The 15796-nt window shown below is 42.8% G+C and overlaps 3 protein-coding genes across 3 annotated transcripts; all 3 read right to left on the bottom strand.

The window, feature by feature from the left end:
* Nucleotides 1-1963: 1963 nt before the first annotated feature.
* On the bottom strand, nt 1964-2486 carry Pmar_PMAR015050 (hypothetical protein; the record flags this gene model as incomplete). Its single annotated transcript, XM_002781043.1, has 4 exons — nt 1964-2019; nt 2145-2198; nt 2307-2336; nt 2384-2486. The coding sequence occupies 4 exons, from the start codon at nt 2484-2486 to the stop codon at nt 1964-1966; spliced, it is 243 nt and encodes an 80-aa protein (XP_002781089.1).
* A 209-nt stretch (nt 2487-2695) lies between these two features.
* Pmar_PMAR015049 (hypothetical protein) lies at nt 2696-3146 on the bottom strand (the record flags this gene model as incomplete). The annotated part of the gene is made up of 2 exons (XM_002781042.1): nt 2696-2755; nt 3030-3146. The coding sequence occupies 2 exons, from the start codon at nt 3144-3146 to the stop codon at nt 2696-2698; spliced, it is 177 nt and encodes a 58-aa protein (XP_002781088.1).
* A 2313-nt stretch (nt 3147-5459) lies between these two features.
* Pmar_PMAR015048 (hypothetical protein) lies at nt 5460-14407 on the bottom strand (the record flags this gene model as incomplete). Its single annotated transcript, XM_002781041.1, has 21 exons — nt 5460-5533; nt 5579-5672; nt 6048-6116; nt 6288-6416; nt 6461-6649; nt 6697-6794; nt 6861-6932; nt 7486-7569; nt 7623-7685; nt 8205-8265; nt 8316-8407; nt 8455-8523; nt 9706-9837; nt 10583-10688; nt 10740-10854; nt 11433-11520; nt 11565-11684; nt 11915-12000; nt 12081-12206; nt 12446-12641; nt 14224-14407. 21 exons carry the CDS (start codon nt 14405-14407, stop codon nt 5502-5504), a joined length of 2205 nt encoding a protein of 734 aa, XP_002781087.1. The 3' UTR covers nt 5460-5501.
* Between the last annotated feature and the right edge of the window lie 1389 nt (nt 14408-15796).

The following is a 15796-nucleotide window of genomic DNA, read 5'->3' as shown; positions in this document are numbered from 1 at the left end:
TCCACTACATACGATATAGAGTAGAACATAAATTATGAATATAATTATTTCATCATCAGAGTTTCACGACGACCCGTTTCACATGAAGTGGCGTAATACTACATGTGAAAAACGCGATATTCGCGATATGAAGTGAATTAATAACACTTCGCGAATGACACCAGACAAAACATTTCGCGATTTCGCATGAGAAACTTGGAAGTGAAATCCGAGATCACTCTTCCACTAGCGCCTTTCATATCACTAGGGTGAAACTCCATTGATATCATCTACATATTACTTCACATATAGATGTTCTAATCACTCGAGTTCATGAAAATAGCACGAATAATAGCTCTCACTTTGGTGTGCTCGTTGCAGAAGCGTCTCTTGAAGTTACGGTCTGTCGAATCATCTCTAATAAAATGCCACATACCACGCCTGACCAAAAAAGCCGGTAAAAATGACATCCCCGGGTTTCGAACCTGCGACCTCATTAGTATTGAACGCGATACGAATCGAACTAAGCGTTACACTTTTAATTCACATCAAATCAATGATGGACTTTCACCCGTGATATGAAAAACACATCACCTCGTGAATAACGCGTAAAACACTTCATGTGTTTTACGCGATATCGGGTGGTCATCTGTAATTCCCGAAGTGTCTTTACTTCACTTCATATCGCGTTTTCACGTAATACGAGTGAAACTCCAGTAAATGAACCTTACCAATAGCAGATTCCAAAATCGATCTCGTCAGAGCAGGCAGAGCCTCTGCAGGGTCAACATTCGGCAATGGCCCGGTATGGCGCCGACAGAAGCCTTGGGGTCTCCACGCATACGCATCACCACAGTCACAACAACCGTAGTCCGATCTGAATAAATGAAATACAAACGTTGTATATGAAGTAACAGGTTATACAATAGTTCCTTGTATAGGCCTGTACACTATAGGAAAATGTGCACATAATCAACTACATGTCTTACTCAAATTTTCCAAAATTTTCATCTGTTACTAATCTAGTGGTAATATAAAACTTGATAATAATAAGGCACCAATGATTTAATGAGGAAATTCTCGTTGATCTGCGACCACTTCTACCAGCAGCACTTCTAATTCGTATATAAACTCCACCATGATTAGCTCTAGAAACTCCTGAGCTCAGCAGCTGTGGAAAGCAATTACATATATTCCTACTCCAACACTGTATAGGAAACTCCTGAGCTCAGCAGCTGTGAAAAGCGAACACATATTTCTCCAACACTGTATAGGAAACTCCTGAGCTCAGCAGCTGAGGAAAGCGATTACATATATTCCTACTCCAACACTGTATAGGAAACTCCTGAGCTCAGTAGCTGTGGAAAGCGATTACATATATTCCTACTCCAACACTGTATAGGAAACTCCTGAGCTCAGTAGCTGTGGAAAGCGATTACATATATTCCTACTCCAACACTGTATAGGAAACTCCTGAGCTCAGTAGCTGTGGAAAGCGATTACATATATTCCTACTCCAACACTGTATAGGAAACTCCTGAGCTCAGTAGCTGTGGAAAGCGAACATATATTCCTACTCCAACACTGTATAGGAAACTCCTGAGCTCAGTAGCTCTGGAAAGCGAACATATATTTCTCCAACACCGGCATCGACAATATTCTACCCTTGTATGAAGCCATTCCACTAGAAACGGCGAATCCATTTAAAACCGGTACCTCCCAATACAGCGACTTCACTCACCTCGATATAAAGAAGTCGTGACCTTCATGATCGCCTCGGTCAAAGCAGGCAACACAGATACATGATGCTGAGCCTGATGACACGACAGTAATGACAATTTAATCCGTGACAAATTTAAACAATATAATAGTACTAGGAGAGCCTGTATACGAATTTTCAGCTCTACGTAGAAAGTTATGATGGTGACACGAAACGACTCTTTAGATTGTTGCGCGCACTGTACAAAATGGGATACGCTCTCACTCAGTCCGCAAGTCTTGCAGCCATACGCAATTGTCTCGCGTCCATCTGCGACATACCTAAGAGTAGATGACAACCATGGGAATCGAACCGGGGTGTATTCGTCTGGAATTAACACATGGAAAGTCACGATGAATTTGATGCGGGCTCGACGATTTCTATTCCAAGCGGCCCATGTGCGTACCAGACTGAATCACACCGGCATTTGGCGCCTTTACTGCTCGGTAGGGTTCGACACCTGGCAAGCAACCGAAAGGTCGCAGGTTCGAATCCCAAGGAGTCCGTTTGTCATACCACTCTTCTGCCGCTTCTACTATGGAGGAACTATCCTGTTTAGAACAACTACTGGCCTCTTCTTCGCCGACAGGAGCCAGACCTGAGATGATTTACTATTGGCGTGGTATGGAGAGCAAATGTATCTACTGTAGAGAACCGTGTCCAGGAAGTGCTGCAGCCTTTGAAGTTGCAGATCTCGGGAAGCATCATCCGAGCTCTTCTCGAGGATCGCTGCTGGGGTGTTAAGCATGGCTTTGTACCTGTCATAATGCAGGTCCTTATGGCGCTCGAAATATATGTCAATTGCTGGATTTTGAGAAGTCGATTATTAACGGTGATTTTGATTTTTTCCTGATTGATCGAGTTAAAAGAGGCTAACGAAAAAGTAATCCGGAAATTCCCATGCCAAGGGGAACAGCCCGGGCGGATTGGAAATTATTTCGCGATTCGAGGTGGTAACTACATCGAGATGAGACGTTCCTCGGTTCTGGCCTTCTCTCCGACGTCCTCATGTAGTGCCTACAAGCATAAGTGATAGGAGATATACTCTTGATATTATCGGGAGTGATGTACACTCCTTCAAGCAGGATTTCCTCCTAGGATTCTGTCGCACGTTGATATCACACTAAGAACGAAATGGATAGTCCCAAAGGATAGTATTCTCAATACGAAGCGCAACCATACCATCTTTCACATCACTAGCACTTTCCAGGAAGATTCCCCCCGCAAATTTCATAATTCGAAATGAAATCAGTTAAGTGGATGGTAACTTAGAATTAATTACTCGAACTACCCTGATCATAGAGCCCTGCATTTGTATGAGTGTACAGACGTCCTCATCTCCACTGCACTCCTCAGGGTCCGTAGCGACGCCAGAAGGATCCCCTACAGGTCGGGAATGGACCGCCATTATACGTAATAACAACTACAATACAAACTAGCTGATACCTATGGACTACCACTCGCGATTGTAGTGTCTAAGAGAATCTTTCGGAAGCATATCTTGAAGCTGTGGCATATGTGCCCCACCTGACAGAATTGATTGTACGACAGGATACATTCATATGGCATAGCCGCCCCGGTTGGAGGGATTTGTTACACAATGGCACATCACTGGGAGACTTAGTTGCCCTGTCTGGAGAACTGAGGCAAAGCTTGGGGTGGCATAGCCGCCCCATCCATCGGAACTGATCTTACTCAGGCATATCTTGGGTTTGCATAGCCGCCCCATCCATCGGAACTGATCGTACTCAGGCAAACCTTGGGTTGGCATAGCCGCCCCATCCATCGGAACTGATCGTACTCAGGCAAACCTTGGGTTGGCATAGCCGCCCCATCCATCGGAACTGATCGCACTCAGGCATATCTTGGGTTGGCATAGCCGCCCCATCCATCGGAACTGATCTTACTCAGGCATATCTTGGGTTGGCATAGTCGCCCCATCCATCGGAACTGATCTTACTCAGGCATATCTTGGGTCGGCATAGCCGCCCCATCCATCGGAACTGATCTTACTCAGGCATATCTTGGGTTGGCATAGCCGCCCCATCCATCGGAACTGATCTTACTCAGGCATATCTTGGGTTGGCATAGCTGCCCCATCCATGGGGAATTGATCTTACTAAGAACAAATGTCGTTAGAAAGGGTAGAAAAGGTATAAATATTTTATCCTCTGGATAATACACAAGTCAGTGTTGACAGTAATGCGAGTAATCACAACGCTTATTGCCGTGCATTATGGGTACAAGGCCATCACCCTTAAGGACTCTTAAAGGCTGTTACTGGACGGGGAAAGGTTAATGGCAGACACGAGTGATGAAGGCGAGTTGCATCACATTATTGGGTATGTTTCACATGGATACTTAAATTAAGTCGCCGCAACGTTACGAGCAACTCTAGAAGTTGCTCGATGAAAGGCGCAATTCGCTCCTATGAAACATAAATTTGCTCCACTGCTTGTGCGCAGTCGTACAATACATCGCTCCGCCTAATTTCAGCATTTTGTTTCGACTTTTCAGTCAGTTCATTGCGACTTTTGCGTACTGATGACCGTAGTACTTAACGAGTTGGTTCATCTTCTTGTAGTCTTCACCATCGACTTCGTCGTGAAGTACTTGAACCGCTACGATGATCTTTCGAGTAAAAGCTTTCTTGGGTATGGCAGTGTTGGACGAATATATGTTTTTCCTCTCCTCAGCTGAGCTCAGGAGCTTCCGCACTGATTATAGAGGCTTACACATGCCTTGGCGAAGAAGTGTGCAGAAATCAATAGGAGTTTCCTCAGAATCCTCTTATTATGATCAACACATGTCATAGCGAGTTTACTCTGTATAAAAGATGTGGGATTCCCATGAATTCACCTGTATATATTCCCACAAAGCTTCTTGGAAAGGGATCGAGTTTAGTATACCCCCAGACAATGCTAAAAAATGTTGGAACATATGTCTGCTCGTATGACGAGTCACATCTACTAGCTCATATCGTCGAGTCGATTCTGACTACACTCTAGTTGTCCCAGTTGAGATATGCTGTACTGTGCTTGCCAATTTGATATGCAAATGTGCCATATTCTTCCTAGTTGATGAGAATCAATCTGGAACTATATCCCATACACATATGAACATGTGTTGTGATAGAAATACCCGTTTGGGACTGTGATAGCGACAACTTGTTCACTATATTTTGTCCTCCAAAATAACACACATTTGCATATCAAATTCACACGTACTGTATGCGTCAAGTTGATGGATATGTTGCTGATCGGACACTCAATATTGCTATCTTACTTCCTCTCCTTTCATCAGTAGCTGTCATAGCTAGATATAGTTGGTTCTACCATCTGAGTAGTATATACCCTCGTCAGCAGCCCATCTAGTACGTCGTCTCTCTCCCTGCAACAGATAGCGCGCCAATGCATATGCGTTCATATTATGTTCATCGATCGTCACGAATTAGCTCTTGTCGCAAGTTCCCCCTTTCCCTATATACCAGTTCATACAGATCTGTCAATTGCAAACTGGCCTCGTATCGTTAGGTCCTCAAGTATAGCATTCAGCTAGAGGCTCTTTAGATGAAAGTTTACAGCCTCCTTACAGATTGCCCTGGTGTGTTCTGTCGAGTGTTTGGCAAGACTGAGTGCGTTCACTTTCAACGCAAGATATAAACTACGATGACCCCTGACTTAATGTACTCCTTGTGATGAGAAGGGTAGTTACTTCACAATATCAAACTTGTTACAAGTGCTCCTTATGATAGTAATGATGCTCACCCATTACAATGACAATGTCGAGCAACACCTAATACGAGGAAGATTCAATACACTTTACATAGTGAGCGCTCACATAGGCCACACGTGTCACACTTCCTATGGTGGCACGGACAAGATCGACCGCTTGCTGCTGTCCATAAGATATTCCCTCGTCTGTCTCGTACCGCCTAAGAACAGCTCAGGAGTACCACTCAGTGATACCACACCATTTCCACATCTAATTAACAAATTACAGAATGGATTATTACAGTTCATAGGCTCAATTTTTCTGGGTATGATATTTTTGAAACAATCATGGAAGACTTCGCTCCGCTGTGATTCCTGGACGTGTCCCTTCTCACGTGTTGGGTCCAATGCCTACTAACTCCACTGACTAGCACACAATTCGAAGAAAACTCTCTCGCAGAGATTGAGCCGCTCAGAATCAAAAGTGACCAAGACCGTGGGTGAAAGGGAATGAACGCTACGTGGTAATCCAAAACAAAGACCACTTTCTTGACGCTATAACAAGAGCACTCGAATAAACCCAATCCTCCACTCACTGTCCTATAGTCACCGTACTTGTGACCAGAGGCTGACGTAGAACTCATAGCCTTCGCTGCTGACGAGGTCTGATGCAAAAATAAATGCCTTCCTCAGCTGCTGAGCTTAGGAGATTCCAAAGCTAATTATAGGAAATTATATACGAATTCGGATAGAATGCATAAAGAATTTCCTCCCAGAATTTTGATACTGCCACCACCAATGATCATGTGCATATTTTGCCAAAAACCGAGCCCTACTGATGCACTCGACGAAGAGTCGTCTTTAAGTAGGGTTGCCGCTGTGGTCTTCCTAAAATCCTTAGACATGCTCCTAGTCCGTCGCCGTGTCACCATCGGGGGAATCTCCTCAACCTTCGCCACGGGCTCCTTACAAGCCAACATACACAATAATGGACAAATGCACAACTCACCTGGTCCGCCTGTGGTCGTACCACACTTCTTCTACTTCGTCTTGCAACAGCACCCACCGGCGCCTCCTCCTTCTTAGCAGCCACTTTCGCCACCGCCGCGGCAGCTGCCAGGGCGACCACGTTAGGAGGTGACGCTGCTATACCATGCTCTTTAATAGGAGTTCCTTCTGGTGTGGTATTAGATTCGATCTAACACACTAAGGCGTAGCCACACTCAGCAAAGGACCACTGCATACAGGTAGATTATCTGGCGTCACTGCCTTCGAGGGCTTGCGTGTCTTGGACGTTTGCGGATAAGGCGTCGGGTCTTCACATTGGCAGTGGCGTGAGATGCCTGAGGATCGCTAGTGAGGCCAGAGGTGGAAGTGACGAAGGAGCGGTATAGATGATGTACTCCTACACTGCTGACACTTCATACACCGTCTCTGGTGGCAACCACACTTCACTTCGCCGAAGCCCGTATAGTTAATGCCTGGAGATTGAACGCGGGGTGCCGGGATTGAACCGCCGGTCTCCGTGTACACTCACTCAACTGCAGTACTCGCCAAAGCACGAACAACAACAACAGCTAATAGTGTCATCATTGGAGTTTCACAACCCGTTTAACGTGAAGTGGCGTAAAACTCGGTGTAAAACGCGATATTCGAGGTGATGTGCAGCAGTGTTTTTCACATCACTAGGTTGGTGAAACTTCACTTAATATATCAATAACGATTCTATCCATCATATTTTGATACTAATTTAGTCCATGTATGGAAATTATTGGAGTTTCACGACCCGTGAAGTGGTATAATACTAAATGTGAATTATAAGGCGTGTATGCTGATTCCGCCAACACCGATAATATAATTGTTTCAAGGCAATTGGGAAATATGTTTTTCATATCACTAGGGTGAAACTCCCGAGTCCCAAACACGGAATAAATTACCCATTTTTGAGGTATGGGCTATAAAACGTTCTAAAAGAGTTCCGCTACTATACCTCTCTCGAGAAGTAATTCCGCCCAAAAGTTTTCCGTAGCTCACCAGAAGGAGTCTCCGTCTTGATCACTTTAGTCGGTCCAGGAGTGTCACTAAATCCATCATCAGCCGAGCGCTTCCTCGATGCAACTACAAGTGGAGTTCACCACCACCACCAACGACAATAGTAAGCATACTGCTACCTTCAAACGCAGGCCCGCCAACACAAGTGCAATGGGAAGCTAAGCAGTTGCCACACTCTGGACCTGACCAAGTGATAATAATCAAATAATACAACTCCGCTGAATTCAAAGATACACTTTTCGAAATCAGTTCTGGTTTCATGAGTATTTTCTATTATTAGAGTTTCACCACCCTAGTGATATGAAAAATATTTCACGACTACTGCATATCACCGCGCTGAATATCACCGAGTTTTACGATGCCACCTCACGTAAAACGGGTGATCGTGAAACTCCATTATTCTGCGTTAGTGTTGAGTAAACGCTGATATATGCGTTTTCTGCGATCAATCCACACAGAACTATCGAAAACGTCAAACTATTTTCACTAGGGGGTATGCCAGGCTCAGGAAGCAGACTCAAGGGCGGGCAAAATTAGCATGCTTCTCCACCTCGCTAGGGAGCCCACAGATATGCTCGATAGTTCGATCTCCGAGCCCTTTGGGACGCTTCTGGAGGGCCGCAACAAGGGCAAATAATCGAGTTTCGCTCGCCCATGCCACGACCAAGGCCATCACCAGCAGGAATAGAAAGCTCTCTTACATCGTATGGTGTTGCATCCACACACAACCGTCTCCTTCTTCCTAGGCAGCTTAGTCCGGACCTGCAACGCGATGAATCAAAAAGACGGTATGAGCAGTTTAATAATCTCACATCGCTTCCCATACCACTCCGTCGACAAATGCAATGCTTCGCCAGACACTTGTGACAATTCTTGCATCGCTTCGCTCGGTTGCGACGGTCAACTAAATATATATAAATCACCACCAAATTAGAGAGCTTTTTGGCTTACCACAATCGCTACACTTCGCTGCAGGCCACTGAACACCCATACCGAAGGGATATTGATGCACCTTAGTGCCTGACATAGGATTCGACAGAGGAGTGGTATGGCAGACAGAAAACTCCACTGTTGGAGTAGGAATATATGTAATCGCTTTCCTCAGCTGCTGAGCTCAGGAGTTTCCTATACAGTGTTGGAGTAGGAATATATGTAATCGCTTTCCTCAGCTGCTGAGCTCAGGAGTTTCCTATACAGTGTTGGAGTAGGAATATATGTAATCGCTTTCCTCAGCTGCTGAGCTCAGGAGTTTCCTATACAGTGTTGGAGTAGGAATATATGTAATCGCTTTCCTCAGCCGCTGAGCTCAGGAGTTTCCTATACAGTGTTGGAGTAGGAATATATGTAATCGCTTTCCTCAGCTGCTGAGCTCAGGAGTTTCCTATACAGTGTTGGAGTAGGAATATATGTAATCGCTTTCCTCAGCTGCTGAGCTCAGGAGTTTCCTATACAGTGTTGGAGTAGGAATATATGTAATCGCTTTCCTCAGCTGCTGAGCTCAGGAGTTTCCTATACAGTGTTGGAGTAGGAATATATGTAATCGCTTTCCTCAGCCGCTGAGCTCAGGAGTTTCCTATACAGTGTTGGAGTAGGAATATATGTAATCGCTTTCCTCAGCTGCTGAGCTCAGGAGTTTCCTATACAGTGTTGGAGTAGGAATATATGTAATCGCTTTCCTCAGCCGCTGAGCTCAGGAGTTTCCTATACAGTGTTGGAGTAGGAATATATGTAATCGCTTTCCTCAGCTGCTGAGCTCAGGAGTTTCCTATACAGTGTTGGAGTAGGAATATATGTAATCGCTTTCCTCAGCTGCTGAGCTCAGGAGTTTCCTATACAGTGTTGGAGTAGGAATATATGTAATCGCTTTCCTCAGCTGCTGAGCTCAGGAGTTTCCTATACAGTGTTGGAGTAGGAATATATGTAATCGCTTTCCTCAGCTGCTGAGCTCAGGAGTTTCCTATACAGTGTTGGAGTAGGAATATATGTAATCGCTTTCCTCAGCTGCTGAGCTCAGGAGTTTCCTATACAGTGTTGGAGTAGGAATATATGTAATCGCTCTCCTCAGCTGCCCAGCACAGGAGTTTACATACGACTTCACGTATAAATATACAAAAACCAATGAGAATTTCCTCACAATTTTAATATTGTCATCACCAACACATGTAGTTGACAACCATTTACATATTTTCCCTCGACACTTACTCGCCGGGAAATGAGGCAATCCACTTGCCGTATTAGAAGAGTCACCAATCTTCAGCCTAGGACAGGTCGTGGGTAAAGTCTCCACCCTATGAGCCTGTCCGTGACGATATGTTATGGTCACCAAACCAGTCGCTGAAAAGAAATAAAATTTCATCAATGGAGTTTCACCCGTGATATGAAAAGCACGAGTGAAAAACATATTTCACGACTATTGCAAGGCGCAAATATCGCGTTTTTCACGGAGTTTTACGCCACTTCACGTAAAACGGGTGAAACTCCAATACTACAGAGTAAATGTTGAGATGTCGAAGCGATGAGAGTATATATATTTATTTTTGCTTTCCTCAGCTACTGAGCTCGCAAAATCACGGAAAATTTCCCGAAATTTCCTCAAAAAAATTTTTTTCAACAAATTGTCACATGTAGTTGACCATGTGCATATACTCCCATGCTGTATTATACTTTGAGAAATCCGAAACCAGGCACCCACGAAGTAGCTTTAAGAAATAACGTCTCCCCAGGGTTTGATAACAATGGGGGAAATGATGTTACTAATGTGATGACATTTACATGGGAAACTGATTGAAGAATTTGGAAAATGAGATAGTGCGCTCGCCGAGAACAGTATAAATTCCCTAACGGTAATATGCCCTCCTCTCCACCGAGCGACTCCGGTTCAATTCCTGGTCGATACATTTCACCCGTGTTAGAAAATATGCACGTGGTCGATTACATGTGTCGGTGACAAAATAGAAATTTTGGGAAATTCAACTTCGTTTCTGCAAACTCCTACTTCACTTTTTATATAAACTTTTGATAACAAAAAAATCATAACGCAGCTAAGGAAAGCGATCGTATATTCCTCCACCTATCTCACCAGCTTGATTATTCGTTATCCTCGCCCGACACCAAACCTCGTCTTCTCCCGGTGCGTTCTCCTGCCCTGCCAACACCGACACCGGGCATCCCGGATCAGCTGCAATCTGATCACCATCACAAAATTACAACTACTCTGTGAGTCTCGGACCACTCACGCGTTTGGAAGCCATCACTGCTCGCGGGCTCAGCAGCCGGGCTAGTTTTACTCCAATATCACACCCTAGTGTTTTCGCAGACCCATACGTGTCGATCCACTGGGCGTAGACAAATCTATGAGAAAATATTCACATTTTACTCGTTTCTTACTAACAATGGAGTTTCACCCTGGTGATATGAAAAACATATTTCACGACTACTGCTGCATATCACGAGTTTTTCACATAGAGTATTACGCCACTTCACGTGAAACGGGTCGTGAAGCTCCAGTGAGCTACTAGGCAAGAGATGCGATTCTGCATGGAAGAAATATGAATGCCCATCTCGTATAAATAAAACATGACGATAAGTTTGATACTTCATTTATGGCAGATTTTTGTATCACCGAAAGGGACGTAGGTGAAACGAAAATCTATTAAAATTGATATTAATGGAGTTTCACCACCCTGGTGATATGAAAAACATATTTCACGACTACTACTGCATATCACCGAGTTGTACGACGCCACTTCACGTGAAACGGGTGATCGTGAAACTCCAATATTCCGATGGTGATATAAATAACACCACTAACTGCAGACTAAACACGGCGTAATACTCTGGTAAAAAAATATTGCGCGAATTTCGGATTAGTTTTTCCCCACAAACAATCAAAGTCGCAACTCCAAGGAATTGACAAATGTTCATTCTACTTCGGTATTCGAATCGTCTCCTCGAACCCCATCGCCTGAAAAAAGCCAACAGCCTTCTGATCAACACTACTAATAACCTCGGTGAAACCTAACAGAGGTGATGTAGGCCTTTTTTATGTGTATGGCTACTACCTTCGTGAACCCATTGTTGCATCAAAGTGTGTAGTAGACTCCGACCGTAGCCACAACCTCGATAAGCCTCCGAGGTGGCTATATACGCCAGCTCAATAAATCCAAATTTGTAATGTCGCGCTGAATATAATGGAAAACATATAACACTTCAACAATTGCAACTTTGCCGCAGATATATGCACATGGTCAACTACATTTGTTGGCGACAATATTTGGGAAACTCTACCCGAATTTTTATGTAAACTCTTCTTACTATTGAGAAACCCTCCGAGCTGAGCTGAGGAAAGCAAACATATATTTCCACTCCAACAACTTCCGTTGAAGTAAATCTCAATCTCCCCGAATAATACCAAAAACCGCCGCGCTCACGAGCTCGCCATCGCCACCGTCCAAGACGAGACTCCAGCATTCAAAGCGACTACTTGTTGCGGAGAAACTGACAAAATGACCACCCGTGGAATCGAACCTACGACCTTCTGCTTATGAGCCCAGAGGACTAACGCATTAAGCTATTACATTGCTTTCTCCACATGACCCTCGGGTAGACCAGGTAGGGACTCCTGTAGAATATTGACCGCCTCCCATTTTCTCTCCACTGACATAGCTGGGCACACCACATGCTTTCCTTGTCGCGCCGATGAACTGAAATCAACAGGATGATTAACGCCAGCTGAATAGCCGTGAGAGAAAATAACTCTGGTTTTCCTCACCTGAGCTCAGGAGTTTCCTCACCGTATTAAGAGAATTTAGTGAAAAACATATTTCACGACTACTACTGCATATCACCACAAATATCGCACCATTTCACGTGAAACGGATTGTGTTGAAACTCCAATAAACAATCTAGTAGCACTCTCACGATCCGAAAAACTCAATATTACGTCGACTCCATTTTCACAGTCCCATCTTTTCGCCGACTCTTCGCTGAAGTCATACTGCCATGTAAGGACTCTTTCTTTGGGCGTACACATGTACGTTTGGTCGCCAGCTCGGGATCATCCACTCGAATGCTGCTGTTATCGGACGTGAACATTCCACATAGGGGCGGTTGGAAGAAGCGACGGCAAGCCGTGGGAACTGAGGAAAAAGAAAAAGGGAATTTATTAAATTGAAAAAAATGTATAATATCGTATTATTGGAGTTTCACCACCCTAGTGATATGAAGAACACTAGTAAAAAATATATTTCACGACTACTACTGCATATCACCGCGTTGAATATCGCCTAGTTTTTCACCGAGTTTTACGCCATTTCACGTAAAACGAGTGATCGTGAAACTCTAATGATTTACTTACTCTATTTATTTTTATTCATCAACTTTTATCAATTCTTTATTTTTATTTTTTTTATTTTCATCATTTTTATTCACAAATTTTCATTTATTTTTTTCTCACTCTTGTTCACTAAATTTCATTGTTTTTTTATTTTCTGCATTTTTATCCATCATTAATTCCCCAGCTACTAGAATCCTCAATGCGGCGAAGAGAGTAGCATCCAAAACTCCGATGCTGCTGATATGATTTTTTATGAAAAAAATGGATTTTTTCCGAACGTATTCAAGAAGTTCAAATTCAAAAATATACAATTATGAAAATTTCAATTCCTGAGCTATATCGTCTTGACCCATTTTTCAACGAATTTCATGACGAAAAATTACTGAAAAAGTCGTCATTGTATGACGTAAAATTGCGGAAAATCTCGTTATAGAACGTAAAGTTCCGGAAAATTTCGACAAAGGGCGTAAAATTGCAGAAAATTTCGTTAGAGGGCGTAAATTTCGTTAAAGGGCGTAAAATTGCGGGAAATTTCGTTATAGAACGTAAAATTCCAGAAAATTTCGTTAAAGGGCGTAAAATTGCGGAAAATTTCGTTATAGGACGTAAAATTTACGCTCCTTCATTATGACAAGCATTTTTGCTACATAGACTTTGACGACGCCTGAGCCTTTGGAAGTTAGAAAATACCCATACTCTACAGATGGTGATGTAGGCGCATTACTGGCCGAATAATAACGACAGAAAGCATAACTATTATGATTAATAATAATCATAATTTTTGTATAATTCTTGTGAGTTCTGGGATGTTGCACTCCCATTGCACGAATTCTACGGCCGTATTGGCGCACATGAATGTACTATCGCTGATTATGATGTTGGCAGTAGGCGTACTTTTTTGCGAGTAGTGAATACCAGCCCAATCTGTGTAGTATACTTTTTTATCATATAATTCTTGTGGGGCGTTGAGCCAAAGCTGATACTGCGATCAATGATAATAAATACTATCAAGCTCGGAATCTCAGCCAAGGGAAAAGCTATGGAGTTTCACGATCACCCGTTTTACGTGAAGTGGCGTCGTAAAACTCGGTGTGAAACGCGGTGATATGCAGTAGTAGTCGTGAAATATGTTTTTCACTACTGTTTTTCATATCACTAGGGTAGTGAAACTCCTGTAACAACTTTTTTATATATACCCCTAGTAAGGCTAGGGACACGAAAGGTAATAATATTATTGGAAATTATCACTATTCAGTGATTATGTAATAGTAAATATACACAACTATCACTGGAGTTTCACGACCAGTTCAACGCCAAGTGAAAAACGCGATATGAAGTAAATTAAAGCGACACCATCATCAACAACAACATTTCCCAAGTACTACCTTTTCGTGTTACCGTGTTTTCCACAGTAGTCAAGGCTTTAGCTGGGCGCTGCGGATCGATCAAACTGTCTATAGTGAAGTATAAAGGCGTGTATTCCAACTTCCGAGGGGGCAATGGGCGTAAAGAAGGCCCTATGAGGGGCTGTTGATTCGGGCCGCCAGGAGTGGTAGATGAAATTAACATTGTAATAAACGTGGCTGAGTAGAACGTTTTTCAACGGGTAAAAACGACATAACCTGTCGAGATACATGCATGTCGAGGCTAAATGACTTTTAGACTTTTTAACTTTAGAGTTTTCATAAATGGAGTTTCACCACCTTAGTGATATGAAAAAAACACTAGTGAAAAACATACTGCATATCACCGAGTTTTACGACGCCATTTCACGTAAAACGGGTGATCGTGAAACTCCAATGTATTAAGTGCAGTTACTGTTGACCGACGATGATACGCCTATATTGATTATAATGTACCTATTCTGAAGGGAAAATTTTCTGATTTTTCCGAAAAAATAAAACATCGAGACCAAAAAAATATAAAATTAATACGAATATCCTCATTATTATTATCATAGTAATAATAAAGATCTCCACGACTACTGAATTGTAAGGACCTCGCAAACTTGCTTTCTTGCTAAATCTTGCATTTCCTCAACGAAGCTCAAGAGCTCTCGAAGTGGTTATTTAAATATTGGTTATTGTCATTGTGTTAGTTTTTAAGCCTTTGATTTTACTGTAATTGGATTTTAATCGAAATTAAGACACTATTAATTGTGAATGAATTTGAAGAAAATTTTATAGAATTTCCTGGCGAGTGACAGAATGTATCTTCTATGCACATTGGAGATTAATTCGTTTTACGCGTAAAACTCGGTGAAAAACGCGGTGATATGCAGCAGTGTTTTTCATATCACTAGGTTGGTGAAACTTCACTTGATATATCAATAACGATTCTATCCATCATATTTTGATACTAATTTAGTCCATGGATAGAAATTATTGGAGTTTCACGACCCCTGAAGTGGTATAATACTAAATGTGAATTATAAGGCGTCTATGCTGATTCCGCCAACACCGATAATATAATTGTTTTCAAGGCAATTGTGAAATATGTTTTTCATATCACTAGGGTGAAAATCCAGTGTCATTACGTATTGCTCGGTTGACTCTCGTCGGGAAAGTGTTGTTGATGAATTTAGATACCACATGATATTTTTTTCATATCAGCACTCTTTACCATTATGGAAGTACGGCTGCAAATTCGGAAGCTCCGAAATGGGCGGCCAAGATCTGGTACAGGTACGGAAACTGTATATTAGATGTGATTTTCGAATAACATATTTTACTCGAAATTGTTTTTTGTTGAATATAAAAATTTCAAAATCATATTGTTTGTATGGCGCCCACTGAGATAACACTACAGTGGATATGCCTTCCAAGGCTGCCTGTTAATACTTAGCCTTAGACGACGAAGACTATCTTCATCGTGAGCTCAGCTGCGGGGAATCCTTCAGCCTGGAGAGACACATTGTGTTCTACGGCTGATGGGGGATAGCAACAATGATGATGCAGC

The sequence above is a fragment of the Perkinsus marinus genome, assembly GCF_000006405.1.
Source record: "Perkinsus marinus ATCC 50983 genomic scaffold scf_1104296943660, whole genome shotgun sequence".
NCBI classification, from domain to species: domain Eukaryota; phylum Perkinsozoa; order Perkinsida; family Perkinsidae; genus Perkinsus; species Perkinsus marinus.
This window is presented reverse-complemented; position numbering and strand designations above follow the sequence as displayed.